We start from the raw sequence: 22,085 nt of genomic DNA, 5'->3' as shown, positions 1-22,085 counted from the left end.
ATGTATCTGCCCGCAGAATACTAACGAATACATGAAACTTCAGTTTTTTCCCTCTTGTCCCGAGGGTCTGCCGTACTTGGCATTATCTCCTTGCGGTGTGGTGCTCCCTATTGTCTGGCATGCTCCAGATGGGCCTCCATAGAGCTACAATTAGGCACCACTGTTGTATACACAAGTCTTGAAAACTTAGAGAAATTTTGGCCCTTCGAACGCCTTATGCTGTCTTTTTATTCTCTTTATCCGGCCGATAAGAGACTAAGTGAGCCAGACCAACACCCAGCATGTGGAACATTTCCTTTAGAGAGCCATAATTATCACTATTGCTACACAGCTTAAGCAATCATAGTTGAATTATAGTTGACCTTGTAGAGCACAGTTATCCCGGACCGGTCGAACTCCATTATAGCCTTAAATGTGTCTTGTACTCCTGCTCCAACTGTTTCAACATACCGTCAATATCAAAATGCCAGATCTTATGAGACCGCCGTTTAATCTCCTCATATCCCTTATCCATATCGGAACCACACTGCGGGTCGTTCCACTCGTAGATCTCACAGGCTTCACGACTACTTCTCACCAACCACTGAGATCGTTTACGACGGACGGTACTAAACGCCGCGAAAGCCTCCTGAAGAGAAAATCTCCTCTGCCCCCGTCTCTTAATACCAGACTGCACCATGTCCAACAAGAAGGTCAGCGCCAACGCATCCTCAACTCCAACCCCAGCCCCCGCCCCATGATGCGGCGCCGACGCATGAGCCGCATCCCCAGCGATACACACACGCCCACGCGAGTACGTCGGCGCAGGATACTCCAGGGAGTCAAAAACAGCCCATTTCTCCAACTCTACCGGCAACAGATCGATAATAGCCCTCACCGTGGGACCCCATTCCGCAAAGGCACCAGCAACTTCATCCTTCGTCGCCGGCTGCGACATATTCCGGTCCAGAGGCCAGTCTCCAGGATCCGTAACGAACGCCACCACATTCATCAGTGTCTGCTTTGCGACCTGAAAATGAAGCACATGCGCATTGGGTCCCCCATACATATGCTGATTATGCGCGCGGTAGTGGCCCAGCCTCGCCGTCGCTTTCTCCATGGGCACCAAGCCCCGATAGGCCAATTTATGCGTGTAATGGGGGTACGAGGCCGGATTGCCCTCGCCGAGGACAAGCTCGCGCACCCTCGACTTGATCCCATCGCAGCCGATAACTACAGCATCATTAGCCAATCCCCATCTCCAAACAAACAAACAAGAAATGAAAAGAAGAAAGAAAACTCACCAGCATCAGCCCTCCCCACACTCCCGTCTGAAAACCTCAACAAAACCCTCCCAACCCCAAACTCCTCCACCCTCTCTAACCTCTTCCCCCACTTAACCACCCCATCCGGAATAAGCCCCATAACCTCCTCAAGGAAATGCCCCCGATGACACCCCTCAAACCCCTTCGGCCCCGTCGACAACTCATAAAGCTTCTTCCAACTCATATCGTCCGCCTCATCCGGACGATGCGTGTACCCGTCTATAAACTGCATATTATTATTGGGATTCCCCGGGTCGCCGTTCGTTGTCGCGACGGCAGCTACGCAATCGACGATGCGGGGGTCGATCATCGCCATGCATTTGCGCGCGTTGGCTGTGAAGGCTATTCCGGCACCGGTTTCGCGGAGCGTACGGGATTGTTCGTAGACTGTTACTTTGATGTTTTTGGAGAGGAGGCCCAGGGCCAGGATTGCGCCGATTATGCCGCAGCCAATAATGGCTATTTCGAGGGGCTGGTCTTGGGGCTGAGGGGGGAGGGGTGGGCTTTGGCACTGGAGATTCATGGTTTGGTTTGTGATTGGGGGTGGGTTGGTTTGGAAGGGTGGGAGCCAGGAGGGGCGGAACCAGGCGAGGAAGCGGGTTAGCATCTTGTTCATTAGGATTGATTTTCTGGGATAATGTTTCGTTGGTAATAGAAATCTACTGAGAGTGACGAGCTGGTGTAGATTCAGCTCTGCGCGTTGGAGTACTTGATTGACCCAGTCGTATTAGGGCTGGGGAATGTCTGGACAGGGGGCAAGCTTCAACACCAAGGGGCTCAATACGGGTCGGATCATAAGGCCAGTGATCTCGGACTAACTCTACGGGGAGCTTGACTAAATGAAGAAGTATCTGGTCAGACGGCTTCACCTGGGGTACATTGTTGAGGGGGAGATGCCATAAATCTCTCAGTATTCGCGCAGTGTCTGCCCCTATCGGAAAGGGCGACACAACGAATGAATGGGTACACGTACAACTAAGACATACTGCATTCACTCCTGGAGGAGCAATGTAGGGGTGTCTAGGGATACCTAAGATAGGGACAGGAGCCACTTTACACAAACTGATAGGAGATTCACTCTATTCCATGGTTACTGGTTAGTTTGCTCAGTCGCAGGTAGGGCAAGTGACATTGCACGAGGCATACAGAACAAGAAACCCCTCTGCACCCACCCATTCCCACTAGCAAACTCTTCGGTCCGTGTAGATCACCCTATATACCTCCGCTAACTCCATAACCAATAGAGTTTGACACGGAGTTTACAAGTTGACAGTAGTACAGCATCTCTACGAAGTGGCTCGTGGCACCGCGTAACCCAGAAAACGGAGCCACTCAACCGCGTGAGTATGCAAACATGCACATGCAGTTCAAACCACAAGTTACACATCGTGGAACAAGAGTAAACCAGGCCTTTCTTCCTACTTTTCCCTTTCGGCCGAGGTATGTTTCGTTTTTGACATCAGGATCAATGATCAGGTGTTGAGCTTTCTCACTTTTCTCTCACCCACATGGAGAATAGAGAAAGAGGCAGTGCATGAACGCAAAAATGCGGCATAATGGTGTTAGACGAGATTACAGCAGTCGAGTTTTTGGCCTAACCCGAGAAGGAGGGTCGGGGACATGAGGTCGAGCCGGGAAACGTTGATGAGCACTAGCGGAAGACCGAGGCCGATGTGACGGTGCCTAGGTACGATGGTTTCAAGTTGCCCGTAACGGGCCGCTTGGTATCCTTTACCCTGGCGGCCCCTGATACTGATGGTGTCCTTGGATGGGACGTCCATATCTGTGACTTTACCGGTATGTGTTGATGGCACTGCCTATACGATGGCCATTAACATAAACAGAAGATGGCCTGGGAGCTGGATGGAACGGCCATAGAGGCATTTTGGAGTGGAACCTTTGTTCAACTGGTAAGCGAATATCTGTTTAGGCATACTCGATCTAACGGTGCCAGTCTTTCAACCGAGCACAGCCACGTTGTCGAACATCTTCGGCCGCCGACCCTTAATCTGTATATCGATCGTGTTCTTCATCAGAGCACTGGTAACTGCGATAGCAAGCAATGTCACCCAGATCCTAATTGGCCGATGCGGCCAAGGAGTGGGCGACGGCGGCCTCGCGATGCTCTCCGAAGTCATCGTGACCGACCTTGTTCCCTTCCGACTACGGAGAAACTAATATGGCATCCTCAGCGCCATGTACAGCCTAGGATCCGTCCTGGAGCCAATAGTAGGAGGGGGCTTCTCTGGGTAAGCACTCAACCTCCATCCCCCAAGATTGACATAGCACTAACAAAGCCAGTGCTGGACCTTCTACGGCAACATTCCCTTCATCGGAATAAACACCATATTCGTCCTATTCTTCTTCCGCCTCGCCACACCCAAGGGGTCACAAAAGCGAAAGCTCCGTCGAATCGACTACGCCGGAACCATCCTCTTCGTCGGAAGCATCTCCTCATTCCTCATCCCCCTCTCATGGGGCGGAATCGGTGGAGGAGAAAATAGATGAGAAGGTTGGCAAGTAGGTACAGAGAAAGCGATAGTTGTTGTGTAGCAGATTGGGTAGCAAATTGATTCGAGTTACATGACTTTATGAGAGCACACATCCATTACTTGAAGCCGAGAACGAAAAGGTAGGACCATGCTAGAGTACAAAGAAAGCTATTCTTCAATCGCTCAGATGACCCTAAAGATCGATGACCAACTCTCCGACACATTTCTAAGAACTACCTCGAGCCGTTCACCAGAGCCATTCGTCTACGAAATACCTGGCTGAGAATTCTGCATTTGCGGGGACAACTCAAACTCTCTGGTCTTTTGTTGAAACTCTGTGCAATTGTAGCTTGTCCCATTCGTCTCCATAAGGTACTTGGCGAATGTAGACCATCGAGACCTATAACGACGAGATAAGGCCCGCCCATACAATCACTTATCTCTCTAGTCGTGCCTCATAGGGTAATTTGATTTCGAGCATTATACTCGAGAGAACTTTAGAGGCTGTGTATTTCCCCTAGTTCCTAGCACTCGGGAGGGAGAAGTTCTCACTACAGGACAACACATCGTCCATTGAAGTTAGGATATTGAGAAGCGTCTGGCTCTTTGATGCGCTATCGGTGGATCTGTTTGTTGTCTTTGATGTCTAGGACTGCATTAAGTCGGAATATGCGGCGGTAAAAGCGTTCCCCAAGAGCTGACGAGTAATATCAAGCATATCATATTGGTATGCAGGGTTCATCCAAAGAATCAGCTCTTTCTTCCTTTCATCCATAAATAATGACCATACCTTTATCAAGATCGAATCATCGTAATTCATAGTAGTCCCATGATTACCAGCACGATATAACAAACCCTTGATATCTGGCGAAAGTTCAAAGATAGGCTTTGCCACTGCCCTGGTTGTGAGATTTGTGTTATGGTAAGCCGTTGTCCGCATCATGTCCCAAGCCGTGTACAGCTCACGAGGGACCGAATGATTCCCAGCATAGCGACCGCTGACCCCATTCTCAAAGTAAGCTTTTATTTCAATGGGCTCCGCGGACCAGGCCTGGACCAGCAGAAGATCGTAGATGATCTCGTTCTCCTCCTGACCTTCCATCGTGAGCCTAAACCCAACAAGCGAGTCGGGGCTTTCCAGCGCGTCTATAAGGCTCAGCGTGACATTCATAATCTGGCCATACAAGCCCATATTCCGTCCAAAGCCGTGCAATTGACACCCAATCCACGGCTTTCCAAAATACGATTTGGTCCGCTGCCACTGCGGCTCCGACTTAGAAAACAGATCGAGAATGAGCATATCATCAATTCGTTCCTACCCTAACTATATAAGCTAATATACGACTTGAAGTCTAGAGATCTTGATTATTATACAACAGCTAACCCTGTATAATCTACATCGCAGCAGGATTGCCATCTTTCAGAGTCTGCTAAATGAAGCGATAGTTTCCGCAGGTATTCCGGGTCCCCAAGGCAAGATTATCCTCTTTAAACTGATCCAACGCATACACATGTGAGGCATTCCCAAAAGTCTGCATCTGTCTCGAAATAACGTTCATCTGTAACTCGGAAAATGTGTCATCAAGTGGACTGAGAAGGACACTTCGGTGAGATTCGGCGGGAAGTGCGACCGCCGTGAGGCATTCACCAAGGTCGCATGCGGCCGAACGCGATCTATAGCCCGCGGTACGAAGCCAGGGGATACAAGGAGAACAGGCGTCATGCCAAGCTCTACAATTCGGGCTACTATTTTCTTCTAGAGGTCGAATTGCGCTTCGAGGAATGCTGCGGTGGCGCCGTGGTGGCCCCACTCGCCTTGGGTGTTTCCGAGTCGGTTCCAGGCTTGGAAGGCTGGGCCACTGAAGAAGGGTAAAATTTCCTGCTCGGTTAGGCCGATGTCCTGGAGTGTATCGAGGAGGATTTTCTCGTAGCCGACCCAGGCGAGGATCAGGTTTACGCCCCATAGAGCGGCAACAGTCAAGTTCGAGTTCCCAGTCATCCTAAGTCCAGAAGGCGGTTGTGTATGAGAATGTTACTGTATGGTGTAGGGATCAGTATATAGATTTAATTGTGCACTGAGTGCAGTGAAACGTGGAAGAGTCGGGATTAATAGGAGGTCTACCTGGGTTGAAATAGCATCGCCATGAGACGACACTCTCGCCTTTGAGCGGCTCATCTAGATGGGGGAGGGACGCTGGAGCCGTGTGTAGACGACTGCCAATGGACCAATAGATATCAGAGTGGACACAATCACTCAAGTACCTATGCCGACTTCATTATTGATCAGCTGAGCGGTAGCATCATCATAGTGGATTGCAGGGAGCCATACCATGAGGCAAGGGCGCTCAGTGAGTTCCCTTGGACATGGATTGTACTGTTAGCCAGAGTTGAGACCGTGTACGCACCCTTGTGATGTTTGATTGAACTCGAGTCGAGTGATGTATTGTCCAGGGAAAATACCAACTTGTCAGCATGATCTGGGTGCCTTCTTTGGACCAGGCAGACGATTCCCTCCGTTGACTGCAATTCACCGACGGCGGAACCGAATAGAAGAGATAAGCTGATCAGAGCAGATGAAAGAAGCTTAAAATACCGCATTGCTGTATCCCTGCTTTTCTTTTCTTTCCTTTCCTTCGTCCATTGATATTCAAAGGATCCCGAAGAAAGTTGGGAGCCATGAGGGGTGACCGAAATATCTTCAAGGCGGCGGTCCTCTTAATATGAGAGGTAAGGAAGGAGACGATGATTCCAATGGCAAGGCTACATTCTCCATAGAGCCATATCATGAGCAAACAGAGGCTTCACAGAAATATGTCGATCAACAGAAGTTAGGGAAAGCTGTTGGCCGATATCCGAATTAGGGTTTGGTTTGACATAACCACAAGCAAGTGAACATCGAGTGATTAAATTAGTTAAACCCCTCTACCCGAATAGAGCCGCTCTTTTGGGTACTGTTAGGGCTCTTCCGCCACATCTGATAGATCGGTTCGTACACAAACGCTCCTGGGCGAGGTAATATAAAACTTTATGCTACTAAGATTGAATTGAACTAGAGAAAATTCACCCATTGATAGCCCATGAACGGAGGATAAAAAATTAAAAAAAAATTAAACTCAGACCCCCGTACAGTGTCACTGCGTAAGTGCCCAGTAGTATTCGCTATCTTACGTGGAGACCATCAAGAAAGCTACCCAACATATTCCACCAACTCCTTCCAGCTCTCATCCGCTGCCAACGCCTCAATATCATTCTCATGCAAACATACCAGTGCCTCCATACCCTCTCCATGTAGCATCGGCGCAACATACGACGAACAAGGCAAAGGCCCAAATGTCGGTCTTCTGATCAACCCTGGTGTCCCAAGCGGCCCAAAATCAGGGACCTTGACATGCGCGATAGACGAGCAAGAAAAGTCCGTCTGCGGATTAAACGACCCGCCGTAGGCGATGTCCGATTTGTCCGGTTCATTCGCAATGAAGGTGACGTAGCTGCGCAGGGCGTATTCTTTGCTGATCTCTTGCACGGCCTTGCGAAGCAGCGAGGCAAGTCGCGACAGGGAACTGTTGACAATCTCTTGGAAGGTAAGTCGCGTATTGCAGATACGGACCATGTGACCGAGATAGGCTGGCGTGAGCTTCATGACGCGTCGGAAGTCGACGGCTCGACTGAGCTTCGAATATGCGGTCGGTGTTTCCAGCCTTTTCAGTCGGATAGTCGTGATCCGTTGCCAGCAGAACGCGGTGATCGCGTCGTTTAGGGAGATGGAGGTCGTGGAGGGGTCGAAATCCTCTGGTTTGTTGTTGGCCAATTCTCTGATTTTGTTCACTGAGTCCAGTGGGAAGCGATAGTATCGCCATTTATAAGGAGCCAATACCTCTGGTGGGGGAGGCGCCTTGATGATGACAGGCGGTTTGAGCTCGCTATGGTCGAGGAGAGGCTCATCCGGCCCGAGCAATCGAATCAGAGAGCGACGGTCACGGTTTCCTTCATGGATCTGGAACAGAGGGAACTTGTCCCCGCGTAAAGCTGTAGCCAGCAAGTTCACGATCTGGAAGATTCCGGTACCGTCGATGATGTTGTGCTGGGCGGCCAGGTCGAGCAAGAGTCCACCACGGACGATGTTGGCCTGGAAGTCAAGAACAGGAGCCGGATCGTCTTCCGTTTCCTGGTAGCTTTCCGGGAATCCCTTTCGCGCGCTCAACAGATGCCCAGGTAACAAGGACGACGGCCCATGGGCAGCACAAAGTTCATCATACGACGGACACACATCAGTGCGGTCTTCAACCCGGACGAAGACATGCTCCGAGGACTCCCATTCTCCAGAGCTTGCGACTTTGAATGTGCCGGAGCTTCCAGAGCCACTCCCCTCGTTGATCACTTTCCCAGAGAGATAGGGAAAGGTCTTCATCACGAGGCGAACGGCACGCTCGATGTGCTGAATGGCCGCCTCACGCTTCTCATCGGAGACAGCGAAGCAAATCAATATATGGCTGTAGCTTTTGAGAATCGGCAGTTGGCCGATGACGTCTTGAACATGTTCAAAGGTAGCCATAGTGCTGGTTTGGCTCTTGCTGCGACCAACAACAAACGTAGAAGTTGTTCTAGCTGATAAGGCCGACTAGAATCTCAACGCAAGAGGCTGACAGAAGCGTACAATGCCGTCCAAAACAGCGCAGTCCCGGCAAAATGGGATACTTGTTTGCTTTTGTAAGAGTAGACATAGTGATAGCCATGCGCTGTAGTTACCGTCGCCTGTTCTACAGTAATTCTTCAACATTCAAGAAAGCCCGAACCGCCGAAACTCCGCTATATATGAATTGATGAGTAATCTTCCACGATGCATAATTCGAAGTTGAATTAAACCACTCCGACGAGAACCTACCGAAGGCAGGGTACCCTGTTATATATGAGTTATTTTTTGTCTTGGCTGAAAAGCCTAGACCATGATATACCATCTTGGCCATTTGCAGGGTCGGCGCTAAGGGCGGATGACTCGCAGCTTTCGCGCTACACTCATCTTCCAAATGTCCAAATTTAGGGTATAGAACGGTGACATAAACTAGACACGGGGTTGATTCTCGATAGGGGGGACCGTGGCTTGCTTGATCCCCAGCCGCACAAGGAACTTGGCATTCACTGGCCCAATCAAGGACGTTCGGAGCAGCGTGAAATCGCGATTGTCTCCAGGATACCTAGGGTTGGCCATCCCGGTCTTCAACATGATGGTTTGGAATGGAATTTCTCCTAATTGAGTCATAAGATGCTTGCGGGGGAGGTCAGTGGGGGTTAGATCACGATGCGGATGAGGAGCGTAGTCCACAAATTGACTGTGGATCTCTGATATAGGTACTACTTGTGCTCCTGGGGAGTTCATACCTCGCCAGTTACACTTGTACATACCTAAATATTCTTCAACATCGTACCAATGGGATGGACACAAACATGTGCAGTATATTCTGAATGGTCTATGTACTAATACCGAAAGTACTTGGGAAATTGCCAAGCTTGATAGGTCAGCACCTCATCTCAGGAGAAGCGATAGTCGCACTTTGGAAGTGGCAAACAGAGGCCTTTGTGCAACTGATATGCGCATTGCAAGGGGCAGAGGTGGTTACGCACCCGTGCGCAGCTGAAAGCACGTTCAACACTAAAGCTATGCGAACTTGAATGGTAGCGAGCGGGTGTTGCTCATGACCATGTCTTCTGAAGAAACCTTTTACTAAAATGTGAAACAGAACGATCGAGAATGTTCCTTCAGGTCGAGACTCGTCCATACGCGGGTTGTAACTCCTGGGAATGCACAGTCGCTCGTTGTCTTGAAGCAGCCTTTATCATGAGAAAAGACATGTGCTTACCCTTGCTGATGTCCTGCACCTGTGCGTTAGTGTATTAGACATCACTTCGTGCCACCCCCTCCAAAAACGAGCACACGGTCCTCCAGGCGGGTCTGAAATTTCATGGGATGTACATAGCCCTATTCGCAACATCCGAATTTGCACGATCGCCACCAAAGACGACTGACCCAGCTTCGCCATCGCCCACTCAACTTGACATCATGAACTAGATACTTGGGGTCAGAAGCAACTAATTAACTCCATCGGGATCCGTGTAATACTGTGGGAAATTGCATCAATGGCTAACTAGTGGACTACATTTGATTGGGATTCATGTCAACTTTTAGCGGCCAGAATGAGGCTATATCAGAGCCAATCAAGGGTCTGTGCTAGTCAACTCTATGATGCCTAGAAAGTGGTCCCTGATCCAGAGAGGCCAATCGACTTTGATCAGAGTCGTGTGGGAAATGGACTACTATGGCTCCCATAATGGCCTGGACAATTCATTTCCCCGCTGCAGCCAAGAAACAATCTCTGGGCCAGCCAGCAAGGGCCCGCTATAAGGTAGCGCGGGCTAGTTAGCGCCCTTCGTTGAAGCTTAGGTGAAGGTGCAATTGACATGTTCAAAGTCTACTTGGTGGGTGGTACGAGCGTTGAAATTCTTGGGGTGGATTTGCCTAGGGAGTATTAGGGGAAATGAGCCATGCAGCAATGCACATTGCGACTCAGATGCAATGTTTGGGACAGATTAGCATGTTCGTACGGAACAGGACGAGAGGAAAACATTGGGGGTGTATTGCAGATGGGTTTATTAGATGGCAGACTGGACGGTCAATGTAGTCTCCCACTTGAACTGGTTGATGAAAGTAGCCCAGGTTCCTCTGTTTTCACCCGCCTCATTAACCCGTACATTGATCCCCAGCGAACCACTGCACGCACTGAAGCGTAAACAGCCCATAGTGACGTGCACCAGAGGCCTGACACTCTCTCTGCAGTCGCAACAGGCCCCTGTAAACGCGTCGAGTCTACCTCGCTGGGTCCTGCAGGAATCTGCGTTCATTTAGACCCTTCTACCCATGGGCGCCGAGGCATAGCTCCAAGCGCCAACACCCCCTCGTCTTTACTCCAGTAAAATGGTAACCACTCAAACTATTTCCCGTCAACGACCCGGTTCCGCCTGTGAAGAATGTCGTCGACGTAAGGTCCGCTGTGATCGTCGGCGTCCACAATGCCAAGTGTGCTTTGAAACAGGTATCGAGTGTAAGATAAGCACAACGAGGCTTCCAAGAGGCCCGCGAAAGGGTCAACTGCGGACACTGAGGACACGAATCGGTGAGTTTTGGTCGACATAGACAAAACACAATGCTCATTTTTGCAAGCTGCACTTGAACGCTGCCTGGCCGATCAGCACCCAAGCATCAGTCACCAAATGGCGGGCTTGTTTGATAGTTCCGGCATTGAATGCGACTCCGAAGAAGACCCCCTTCGCGACATAACTACCTTGCCTGAACAAGCCCCTGAGATCTTCTCCGATGACCAACAAACAAGGGATAGATCCCCACAATCACCCGAGGCTCTCACACGTCCGAGCGGACTAGTTTCTGATCTGATGCGGGCTGACCTGTAAGACATCATAATGCAATCTCAATATGTTAGGGGACTCGATACTGACTGATACAGAGACCAGCTATACTTTGATCGTGTCCACCCATTTGCTCCTATTTTACAGCGCTGGCGATATCATGTCTGGGCGAAGCACCCCAAGAAAAGCGAAGCCCAGATGTGCCTACAGTATGCGATGTGGACAGTAGCCGCATCTCTATCGGCCCACTTCCAATCTCTCCGAGACAACCTTTACCAGGAGACGCGCCGAACTTTGGATGCTATGGACCTCAATAGCCCCACAAATGGAATACTAGCAATTGAGCAGGCGCAGGCATGGGTCCTCGTTTCTATTTACGAGTATATGCAGCTCTCGCCGAACCAAGCATGGATGAGCGCCGGAAGATGTTGCCGTCTGGTCTTGGGCATGCGGCTGTACGAGATAGACGATCCCAACAGCCCACTAACAATGGCTCGGGATCAAGAGCCGAGCTTAATAGACTGGACCGGGTTGGAAGAGCAACGGCGAACGTTTTGGATGGCTTATTCCTTGGATCGGTTTATTAGCTTCCACAACGGGTTGCCGTACACACTGGATGAAGAGTTGGTATGTTTCGCTGCATAAAACGAAGTTATCGTATCTAATATAAGCAGATTGCGACTCGATTGCCTGCGCCGGATGAAGATTTCCAAGCTGGCCATCCAGCAGCAACCCTATTTCTACCCGACGTTATGACGAGAGGTGCAAGCAACGATAGTTCTAACAACCTATCGTCATTTAGTGAATGTATCATCCTTGCTACAATATGCGGTCGAGCACTGTCCCATCGACAAAAGGTAGCTGTCGAGCAGATAAATGGAGATGTCGTTGATGCATTCTGGACACGGCATCAATGGTTGCATGAAATGCTCACATATCGTATCCAGGTACTCTCTGCGTCGGTACAGGTGGACCCAATGCTCATTTTTGCGAGAATCGTAGCACAGACCTTGGTTCTTTTCCTCCACAGTGTACTGGAATCGATCACATGGAAGACAGGGGAGCATTTTTTAGGCATCCTTGAATATGAGCGCCTATGTGTCATGGCGGCACACGAAGTCGTCAACCTCGTGAAGCTACAAGGTCAGTTAGGGTATTTCAAGGTACTGTACTCTACCCGCACCAACTACCGAAAGCCAAGTCATTGACAGTATAGGTACATCCTTTGACCCCCATTCCAATCATGATGTGTACCGAATTTTTTACGGCACACGCGTATCTCGACAGTTCATTCGATATCATGCTACAAGAACTCCTCGAATGCCTTCAGGATTTAGATCGCGTGAAAAACCTGAGTCAGAGTCCTGCGCTATCCATTTAGGACACAATTACCGGCGTCCTGACTTGTTGACAAGAGGGTAATGTGTTCCTGCATTCAGGTCAAGACCCACGGGATATAGAGGGATGGGGTGTTGAGAGTTATTATCGTTTCATGTAATATTGAGAAAAGAAAAGTCCAGCGTGAATTCCTACAGGCATGTACGGCAAAAGAGATTCTTTCACACTATATACTACATTCAGTCCACAGTCAAAATTATGCTTAGAATCATGGCAAAAAGGGCTTGCAGCCCAAAAGATTGGGGTACAGGCATATACCTTGCTCGGAAATATCCGAGAGCAATGATATCAGGATTCCAAATAGCCATAGAACATACTAAACTATCGCCGGGTTCTTCGGAAACATACAACACGGAGTCAGGCCACAGTGTGACAGCAAGGCAGCTATCACTGGTCCGGGGGCTGTTCGTGCATCTGTTTGTTTCAGACTAGAGATGGTTCAGTCAGCCATCCCGAGGAGATATCCCGACGACAAAACTCCGCCCGCAACGGCCCCGAGCAAAAGCAATATTAAAACACATGAGACATTGTGCAAAAGGTACATGAAATAGTGGAATACCAAGTATTTTCATATGGAATAGGTTGTTACCTGTCAGGTTTGTAGCGACTTGACCCATGGCAGCAAAACGGACAACCTTCGACCTCCAACTTCCAGCATCTTTCGGTCTTCATTCCCTTTCTCGTCTGCACGCCATCTGAATAGGCATGACGAGCAAGCTCCAGCCACCTCCTGGGGGTAAGAGTGTTCTTGTCTTCGGCTGCCAATGTCTCTCTTTCGATGCTGACGACTTCTGTCGTCTCCGTGCTACGGTACTCGACACACCAGAGCACGCTTGGGTCCAAAACGTTCTGTCAGAGCTACCAGTATACTATCGAACGGCAGCCTCTAAGTATATCCAGAAGCTAAATAAAGTCCCAGGGACACAGCAGCTCTGGGATGTGAACGAATGGTTCCGCACAGGAGAAGTGCCGAGCGACAGTTTTCCGTTACCGTATATCCAGCTTGCACCGTTACTGATGATAATCCACTTCACGGAATACTGGCAGTATATGCATCTGGTGCACTCAAAATGTCAGGTACCCGACAATCAGTCTTCTACGAGAGGCTCAATTGTGGAGATCGTGGGATTCTGTATTGGGTTCCTAAGCGCTGCTGTTGTTTCCGCTGCTGATAGTCAAGAGCGGCTACGTGAATATGCCGCTGTTGCTATCCGACTTGCGACATTACTGGGCGCTATTGGTGATGCGCAAGAGAAGGAAGAGGAATATACCTCACTTGCAGTAGTGTGGAAAACTACTGACTCCGAGGAAGAGTTGCCATTGATTTTAGAGACATTCCCAGGGGTACGTTTATTCTTCAGAGTGTAGGGATGGAGGAGTTGACAGAATAGTCATATACCACGGTGCGATTCGACACCAATCGAATCACTATCATGACACCACGTCGGACTGTCACCCAACTAGAGCAGGCTCTGCAATCGGCCGGATTCAGCACTACCCAAGTCGATTTCAATGGCCGATACCACTGGTCTGGACATGGCGATACACTAGAAGCGCTCATTCAGATGTGCTCTACGGATCCGGCCCTGCAGCTCCCTGAAGCGTCGCATTTAGTTCATCCTATCCGGGCTAATATGGCGATGGACTCTGCACCTCAGGGTGCCCTTCACGAATTGATTTTACGGTCGATCTTGGCAGAGCAGTGCCAATGGCTTCATACCTTCTCGGAGGTTTACGACGCTAATCTAGAAAACCCTGATACGCTCATTATCGAATTTGGGCCGGAACGATGCATCCCACCCACATTTATGCGCAAGCTCCGAGGGCGAGTCGTGCACTTCGCAGATCTTGATCTCAACCCGCTCTGCAGGATTTCCCTTTTGCATGACACACCAAAAAGCTACAATAACGATATTGCTGTAGTCGGCATGGCCTGTCGTGTGGCTGGTGCGGATGACCTGGAGGAGTTCTGGCAATTGCTGTGCTCAGGCCAGTCACAGCATCAAGAAATGCCACCGGAGCGATACCGTCATTACGAGACGCCCTGGAGACCTAACGCAATCCGACCTTGGCTTGGGAACTTTGTCCGGGACATAGACGCCTTCGACCATAAATTCTTCAAGAAAGTGCCAAGGGAAGTCATGTCTCAGGATCCTCAGCAGCGCTTACTTTTACAGGTTGCGTACCAGGCGTTGGAGCAGTCAGGCTATTTCCATCGGTCCAACATTACCAGGAACATCGGGTGCTACATTGCATCGTGCACGGTTGACTATGAACACAATGTCAACTGTCACCACGCCTCCGCGTACGCTGCAACCGGGCTACTTCGAAGCTTCATGGCAGGTAAACTCAGTCATTACTTTGGCTGGCGGGGACCCGCATTTTGTGTTGACAGCGCCTGCTCCGGGTCCGCCGTTGCACTTCATCAAGCGTGCCAGGCTATAATCCGCGGAGAGTGTTCAGCTGCCCTCGTAGGGGGCGCTAATGCAATTATGAGCCCTTTAGCATACGACAATCTTGCAGGGGCTTCATTTGTGAGCCCTACGGGTCCTTGCAAGCCGTTCGATGCCAGCGCAGATGGATATTGCCGTGGAGAAGGATTTGCAGCGATCTTTATCAAGAGGATGTCGGATGCCTTGGCGGATGGTGATATGATCTTGGGAACAATCGCTTCTACAGCCGTCGAGCAGAACAACAACAATACCCCAATAGTAGTTCCCGACGCGGCTTCTCTTGCTGGGCTGTTTAGGAAGGTGACCAAAATGGCACACCTCCACCCCCGAGACATATCAGTTGTCGAGGCACACGGAACTGGCACACAAGCTGGTGATCCCGCAGAATACTCCAGCGTCAGACAGGTCTTTGGAGATCCACAGCGCACGGAGCCCCTAGCTCTTGGGTCTGTTAAAGGGCTGGTCGGCCATACGGAAGGTGTATCCGGCCTGATTGCACTAGTCAAAGTCCTGTTAATGATAAACGAGGGCATGATCCCTCCACAACCAAACTTTCACACGCTCAATCCTCACATTAAGACATTCCCAAACGACCATTTGGAAATCCCAATAGCCCTCGAACAATGGAAAACCAAGTTCCGGGCGGCATTAATTAACAATTACGGCGCATCGGGTTCAAACGCCTCGATGGTCATCACAGAGGCTCCAGGCTCTTTGGGAAACAATATGCAATGTTCCATCCACTTGTCTAGCCTCGCTCTGCCACTCCGGCTGTGTGCTTCCGACGAGGGCCGTCTACGTGATTATGCCAAACGATTGCGGGGATTTCTCCGCCGCAGAGTAATATCTGCGACGCACGCCGCATCTTTAGCCAATCTCTCCTTCAATATCTGTCGCCAGTCTAATCCCACGCTAAACTCGCAATTGGCCTTCAAATGCCGCTCTCCAGGAGACCTTGATTCCAAGCTGGCGGCAATCATTGACGGCGATGTAAGTACTATATTCAAGCTAAAGAAGCCTCCCCGTCCAGTCATATTATGTTTCGGTGGGCAAATATCTACTTTTGTCGGCTTGGACCGAACCGTGTACGATTGCATCTCGCTTCTCCGGTATCACTTGGATAGATGTGATTCCCTGGTACAGGCATCTGGATACGATAGCATATACCCTGGTATATTTGAGGTTAACCCAATTGCCGATCCTGTGCAGTTACAAATACAGCTATTTGCCTTGCAATATTCCTGTGCTCGGTGCTGGATTGATTCTGGAATAACAGTTGCCGCCGTCGTTGGCCATAGCTTTGGTGAGCTAACCGCGCTATGTATCTCAGGGGCCTTGTCACTTATTGACACGGTAACCCTAATCACCCGCCGTGCGGCCATCATTCGTGATAGGTGGGGCTCTGACAGGGGCTCGATGATCGCCGTGGAGGGGCGTAGAGAGGAAATTCAAGGACTGATAGAGGATGCATATCGCAGCGGCCCTGCAAACATCGACCCGGCAACAATTGCTTGCTTCAACGGTCCAAGTAACTTCACGCTGGCTGGTACCACAGCCGCAATTGATGCCGTGCAAGGTTGTCTAAAATTAAACACATATGCGAGTATGAAGGCAAAAAGGCTGCCCGTTGCAAATGCCTTCCACTCAGCGTTGGTTGACCCTTTGATACCTGCCCTAGAGGGCGTGATGCATGGCTTAAGCGTCAAACAACCAGATATCCATCATGAGAGGGCAACGGAGCAGCTGTGGACATCTACACCGTCGCACAAGATAGCTGCAGAACATCTCCGCCAACCGGTGTACTTCCACCACGCAGTGCAGCGACTAGCGGATAAATATAGCGCCTGCGTCTGGCTAGAAGCGGGTTCCAACTCTACTATCACCTCCATGGTGAGCCGCATTTTCAAGCCTTCAGCAGGACATCATTTTCAAGCCGTCAATGTCACTAGCGAAGATGGCATTCAAAACCTGACTGATGTCACTATTAATCTCTGGAAGGCAGGCGTATCAGTCGCTTTTTGGGGGCATCACCCCGGACAGACCAGAGAATATGCACCCATATTCCTTCCACCGTATCAATTCGAGAAAACCCGACATTGGATGGAAAACAAGCAACTCCCAACTTCTACTCTCACATTGAACAGCACAGGCTTCAATAATTCAGATACGTTCTGCTTTCTCGGATACCAAGATCGACAGCAGCGAGTCGCCAAGTTCAGCATCAACACTTCCCATCCAAAATACCAGGAGTCTATTGCAGGACATGTAGTTTCACATACCGCACCCATTGCACCCGCGTCTTTCATGCTAGACTATGTTGTTGAAGCACTACGCAGCTTGCCTGAGGGGAGAGGGAAGGTACCTCAGGTTCAAAACGTCATAAGCGATGCGCCACTCTGTCTAGACACGTCGCGAGATCTCTGGATTGAATTGTATGCGCAGGACGAACAGAAACAGATATGGGATCTAAAGTATCTAAGTGAGAATCGACAAAAGGGATCGCGGTCACGAATCCTTCATTGTTCAGCGCGATTTATCATGTTCGCTCCGGACGATGCACAGATGCAGAGCGAATTCGCTAGGTACAGTCGCCTAGTCAGCCACCATCACTGTAAAGATCTTTTGAATGACCCAGATGTCGACGATATCATCCAAGGACGGAATGTGTACCGTACCTTTGCTGAGATTGTGGACTACTCAGAGCTCTACCGTGGGGTTCAAAAGCTCGTGGGAAAGAATAGTGAGTCAGTAGGCAAAGTAGCTAAGAGATATACTGGCGAGACATGGACAGATACGTATCTGTGCGATTCATTCAGTCAGATTGGTGGATTCTGGGTCAACTGCATGACCGAACGGGACCCTTCGGATATATATCTAGCCAGTGGCATGGATAGATGGATGCGAAATCCAATATACGCCGACTCTGCCAAATCCCGACCAGAGACATGGGATGTACTGGCGAAGCACGAGCGAGGGAACGATTGCTATACCAGTGATATATTCGTCTTTGATCCAACAAGTGGACAGCTTGTAGAGTTCTTCTTGGGGATGCAGTACGCTCGTGTCAAGAAGGCAACCTTCGCTAAGATTTTAAGCAAGTTCGTGCCAGAATATGCGCCTCCTCAGCTAGAGGATACAGGGCTGAAGGCCACCAAATCAAGCTCCGCTGTTGCAGGCTCAAAGGATGCTGGAACGAAACCCCAGAAAAGCAGGACTAATTCCAGGATTAGTCTCTCAGGTCGTATTAAGGCAGTTGTGGCCGATTTCTGTGCCTTAGACCCCAACATGATCACCGAAGACGGCAACATGGCCGATGCTGGGGTGGACTCGCTCATGGCTATGGAACTGGCTCGCGAGTTGGAAGAAGCTTTTCAGTGTACATTGCCCGCCGCGCAGCTTATGGAGGCCGACACATTCCAGGATCTGGTTAAATGTGTGAAGACCGCCGTGGGGGAACGCGAGAATGACGAACACAACAATAGCGACAGTCTAGAGGAGGCGAGCTTCCAAGACAGCATTCCTCATAGGGATGCTGACACTGCCACCTCTGGATCGGCTACCAGTGTTTCGTCGAATACTCCTGACCTCCAATTATCCCCCCGAATTGTTCTCGAGGCATTTGGAGAGACAAAGGCCCTTACCGACCAATTCCTATCGGACAACCAGTGTAGTGGCCGCGTACATATCTTTGCCCCGCTACAAATCCAGCTGTGCATTGCATTAACTCTCGAGGCATTTGAAGAACTTGGATCTTCCCTCCGCACTGCCTCGGCAGGCCAGCGACTCGACCGCATTACGTTTGATCCACAGCATCAAGAATTAGTCAACTACCTCTACAATCGACTGGAAGAAGCAAGGCTGGTTGACTTAGATGGCACTAGGGTCATCCGCACTGCCGTTTTAGCGCCCATCCAATCTAGTACCTCCATTTTAGAGCAGATCGAGCGCTCCTTTCCAGAGTACGCTGGAGCCAGTAAGTTAGCCTATTTCACGGGCAGCAAGCTGGCCTCTGTTTTGCGCGGCGAACAAGACGGCCTTCAATTGATATTTGGAACCAAGGAAGGTCAAGAACTGGTATCTTGGATGTATGGTAACGAACCACACAATGTTGTTGGTTACATGCAGATGTTGGACTTCATCCAGCGGCTGGTACAGAAACTAACAACAGAGGGGGTGGATAGGGGACCACTGAAGATCCTCGAGATGGGAGCAGGTACCGGTGGTGGCACTAAATGGTTCCTGCCTGTTCTATCAAAGCTTGACATTCCGGTGATATACACCTTCACTGACATCTCACCCGCGTTCCTTGCCCAAGCCAGACGGCGTTTCAAGGAGTATTCTTTTGTGCAATATCGTGTACACGATATCGAGAAGCACCCGGCTGATGATCTCGTCGGCACGCAGCACATCATCATAGCCAGCAACGCTGTTCATGCTACATCCAATCTTCGGAACTCCAGTCGAAACATGCGACAGGCTCTGAGGCCAGATGGGGTGGTCATGATGTTGGAGATGACTCAACCAGCGTTTGCGATTGATATTGTCTTTGGCCTATTCCGCGGCTGGTGGGTCTTCAACGACGGTCGCAACCATGCGATTACCAACGAACAGCGCTGGGAGGAAGATTTGCACTCAGCGGGGTATGGCCATGTAGACTGGTCAGATGGCCACTCACCGGAGGTTAGTGTACAGAGAGTTATCTTTGCCACAGCTTCAGGTATGCAGGGTCAGCGCTTGCCGCTAGGCAGCTCCATTGACGAAGTGCCTGTCGGGATGAAGGTAGATAGCACCACTCGCAAAGTAGTGACCGATAACTATATACGGGCCGGCATTGATAGGTTCTCTGCTCCTGATGCTTCCACATGCGATTCTAAGACAGACCAGCTGGTCGTGTTGATAACCGGAGCAACCGGTAGCCTTGGGAGCCATATTGTGGCACATCTCGCCGAACAGCAATCTGTAAAGGCGATATACTGCCTGAACCGAAGGATTCCCAATGAGGAGCCTGTTCAGCGGCAGACTCTGGCATTCCAGAAGCGTGGGATCTGCATGACTACTCGTGCGATGGACAAAATAAAAGTATTTGAGGCAATCACCTCCAAAGCCAACCTAGGGCTTTCGTCGGAACATTACAACATGCTTAAAGCAACCGTCACCCACATTATCCACAATGCCTGGCCGATGAATGGATCTTCGCGTCTATCAAGCTTTGAGCCGCAGTTTCAAGTGATGCGTAATCTGGTCACCCTTGCAAGGGAGGTAGCAAGTGCTCATTCAGTGGAGTGGGTGTTGAGGTTTCAGTTTATCTCCTCTATTGCCACTGTCGGACATTATCCGTTTATCACTGGCCAGAGTGCTGTCCCGGAAGAGCCAACAAGCATCGAATGTGTACTACCCAGTGGGTACGCTGAGGCCAAATTTGTCTGCGAACGAATCCTGGAGCAGACTCTGCAGCAATATCCCGATCGCTTTCATGCGATGGTTATCCGCCCAGGGCAAATCTCTGGCTCTTCGAGCAGCGGATACTGGAACACCTCAGAGCACTTCCCATCCATGGTCAAATCGGCACAAACACTTAAGGTGCTTCCGGACTTCAAGGGCGATCTTTCATGGACGCCTGTAGACGCCGTCGCCGCCAGCGTGGTTGAGATACTTCTCCAAAGCAACATTCCGTATCCGGTGTATCACTTAGATAACCCCGTCCGCCAGCCGTGGCAAGATATGATCCCTATCCTAGCAAGCAATCTTGACATTCCTGCCACTAATATCGTTCCGTTCTCTGAATGGATCCGGCGGGTCCGTAGCTTTCCGGGTTCGAGAGAAGATAACCCAGCAAGTGTGATGGTGGACTGGTTGGAAAACAACTTTGAGCGCATGTCATGTGGGGGGTTGTTACTGGAGCCAACGAAGGCGCGGCAGCATTCTTCGACTTTGGCGCGGGTTGGTCCGGTGAAGGAAGAGATCACTCGGCGGTATTTCGAAAATTGGAAGAAGTGTGGGTTTCTCCATTAGAGGTGACCATTTGTCTTGCCTTCCGAATAGATAGATAATTAATCAAGCACGACTCCTGACGATGTTTGTCTCTTCCAAATACATGCTTTCGGTAGAGTTACGACAACTACACGAGAATCCATGGCTGGACAAGGACCAACTATGATAGTTCTACAAGCTATCCGATGGGCAATCTCTGCGTGGGGCCTTGATCTTTCTGACGATACTATCAGGAAGTGCTTCAAGAATGCTCTATCTACAGGTGCTATTGAGGGAACCTGCAACCAGCAACCTGTCAAAGAGATCGAGGTTGGACTTCCACATCTACAGATCTCCAACAGCGTTGTTAATGTCATGGATATCCATAGCTTTCCGAATCCCACAGGCGAGGAGATCAACGATGATCTCGTGAATACTGATTTCATTGTTCTCAATCAGTTCGCCACTGCCGAAGGGCCGGAGGAGGACGAGGAGGAGGACGATGACATTGAGTGGGCCCAACCTCCTCCACTGATATCAATCTCGGAAGCGTTAGACGGCCTCTACAATCTTCGACTATACGAAGAATATCGGGTACAGGAGATAGAGACTTTATGAAACATTTTCCCCCAAAGAGCGCTGATACAGGAAAAGGCAGAAATTCAGCTTCAAAGAGCCATTCGCCGATCCTTCAGCTGACCATGGAAAGGTCGTCGGTCCTGCATCAACTCTCCATTTTCCTCCTTTCTGCCTTTTTTCCGTTTGCGATGTTTCCAGGGCGCCGAATAGAAAAAAGAATGTCACTCTCGCCTATACGGCAGAGGTCCGACCGGCGCTGTCCGCACATACCAGAATCAGTGTAGGTTTGGGGTTTGAGCGATAGTATTCGTGTCAACTTACGTCCAGAGGTTCAGACGGGTAAACCGTCGTGAAGCGGTTTTGGTCCAGACACAGACAATCCCTGCAACACTACCAGAAATATCACTGACCCTGGCGGGCACATTCTTTTCTAAACCTCGCCTATCAACGGGTTTGCTTTCGCAACTTTTCTT

The 22,085-nt window shown here is 50.1% G+C and overlaps 7 protein-coding genes across 7 annotated transcripts; 4 read left to right on the top strand and 3 right to left on the bottom strand.

The window, feature by feature from the left end:
- Nucleotides 1–400: 400 nt before the first annotated feature.
- Nucleotides 401–1,911, bottom strand: BDW43DRAFT_308282 (FAD-dependent oxidoreductase; the record flags this gene model as incomplete). The annotated part of the gene is made up of 2 exons (XM_032046463.1): nt 401–1,212; nt 1,284–1,911. 2 exons carry the CDS (start codon nt 1,909–1,911, stop codon nt 401–403), a joined length of 1,440 nt encoding a protein of 479 aa, XP_031903441.1.
- Nucleotides 1,912–2,850: 939 nt separating this feature from the next.
- BDW43DRAFT_308281 (uncharacterized protein) lies at nt 2,851–3,812 on the top strand (the record flags this gene model as incomplete). Its single annotated transcript, XM_032046462.1, has 6 exons — nt 2,851–2,889; nt 2,960–3,101; nt 3,149–3,214; nt 3,259–3,443; nt 3,497–3,553; nt 3,606–3,812. The coding sequence occupies 6 exons, from the start codon at nt 2,851–2,853 to the stop codon at nt 3,810–3,812; spliced, it is 696 nt and encodes a 231-aa protein (XP_031903440.1).
- A 630-nt stretch (nt 3,813–4,442) lies between these two features.
- Nucleotides 4,443–5,096, bottom strand: BDW43DRAFT_308280 (tim-barrel domain-containing protein; the record flags this gene model as incomplete). The annotated part of the gene is made up of 1 exon (XM_032046461.1): nt 4,443–5,096. One exon carries the CDS (start codon nt 5,094–5,096, stop codon nt 4,443–4,445), a length of 654 nt encoding a protein of 217 aa, XP_031903439.1.
- A 1,857-nt stretch (nt 5,097–6,953) lies between these two features.
- On the bottom strand, nt 6,954–8,637 carry BDW43DRAFT_323686 (transferase family-domain-containing protein). Its single transcript, XM_032049804.1, has one exon. The coding sequence runs from the start codon at nt 8,346–8,348 to the stop codon at nt 6,984–6,986; it is 1,365 nt and encodes a 454-aa protein (XP_031903438.1). The 5' UTR covers nt 8,349–8,637; the 3' UTR covers nt 6,954–6,983.
- A 2,422-nt stretch (nt 8,638–11,059) lies between these two features.
- BDW43DRAFT_308277 (fungal specific transcription factor domain-containing protein) lies at nt 11,060–12,593 on the top strand (the record flags this gene model as incomplete). The annotated part of the gene is made up of 4 exons (XM_032046460.1): nt 11,060–11,253; nt 11,311–11,839; nt 11,887–12,375; nt 12,429–12,593. The coding sequence occupies 4 exons, from the start codon at nt 11,060–11,062 to the stop codon at nt 12,591–12,593; spliced, it is 1,377 nt and encodes a 458-aa protein (XP_031903437.1).
- A 722-nt stretch (nt 12,594–13,315) lies between these two features.
- On the top strand, nt 13,316–21,075 carry BDW43DRAFT_308276 (uncharacterized protein; the record flags this gene model as incomplete). The annotated part of the gene is made up of 2 exons (XM_032046459.1): nt 13,316–13,954; nt 14,002–21,075. The coding sequence occupies 2 exons, from the start codon at nt 13,316–13,318 to the stop codon at nt 21,073–21,075; spliced, it is 7,713 nt and encodes a 2,570-aa protein (XP_031903436.1).
- Nucleotides 21,076–21,195: 120 nt separating this feature from the next.
- BDW43DRAFT_308275 (uncharacterized protein) lies at nt 21,196–21,651 on the top strand (the record flags this gene model as incomplete). The annotated part of the gene is made up of 1 exon (XM_032046458.1): nt 21,196–21,651. One exon carries the CDS (start codon nt 21,196–21,198, stop codon nt 21,649–21,651), a length of 456 nt encoding a protein of 151 aa, XP_031903435.1.
- Between the last annotated feature and the right edge of the window lie 434 nt (nt 21,652–22,085).

The sequence above is a fragment of the Aspergillus alliaceus genome, assembly GCF_009176365.1.
Source record: "Aspergillus alliaceus strain CBS 536.65 unplaced genomic scaffold BDW43scaffold_8, whole genome shotgun sequence".
Classification (NCBI taxonomy): domain Eukaryota; kingdom Fungi; phylum Ascomycota; class Eurotiomycetes; order Eurotiales; family Aspergillaceae; genus Aspergillus; species Aspergillus alliaceus.
The sequence above is the reverse complement of the archived record's forward strand: the minus strand, read 5'-3'. Positions and strand labels throughout refer to the sequence as shown.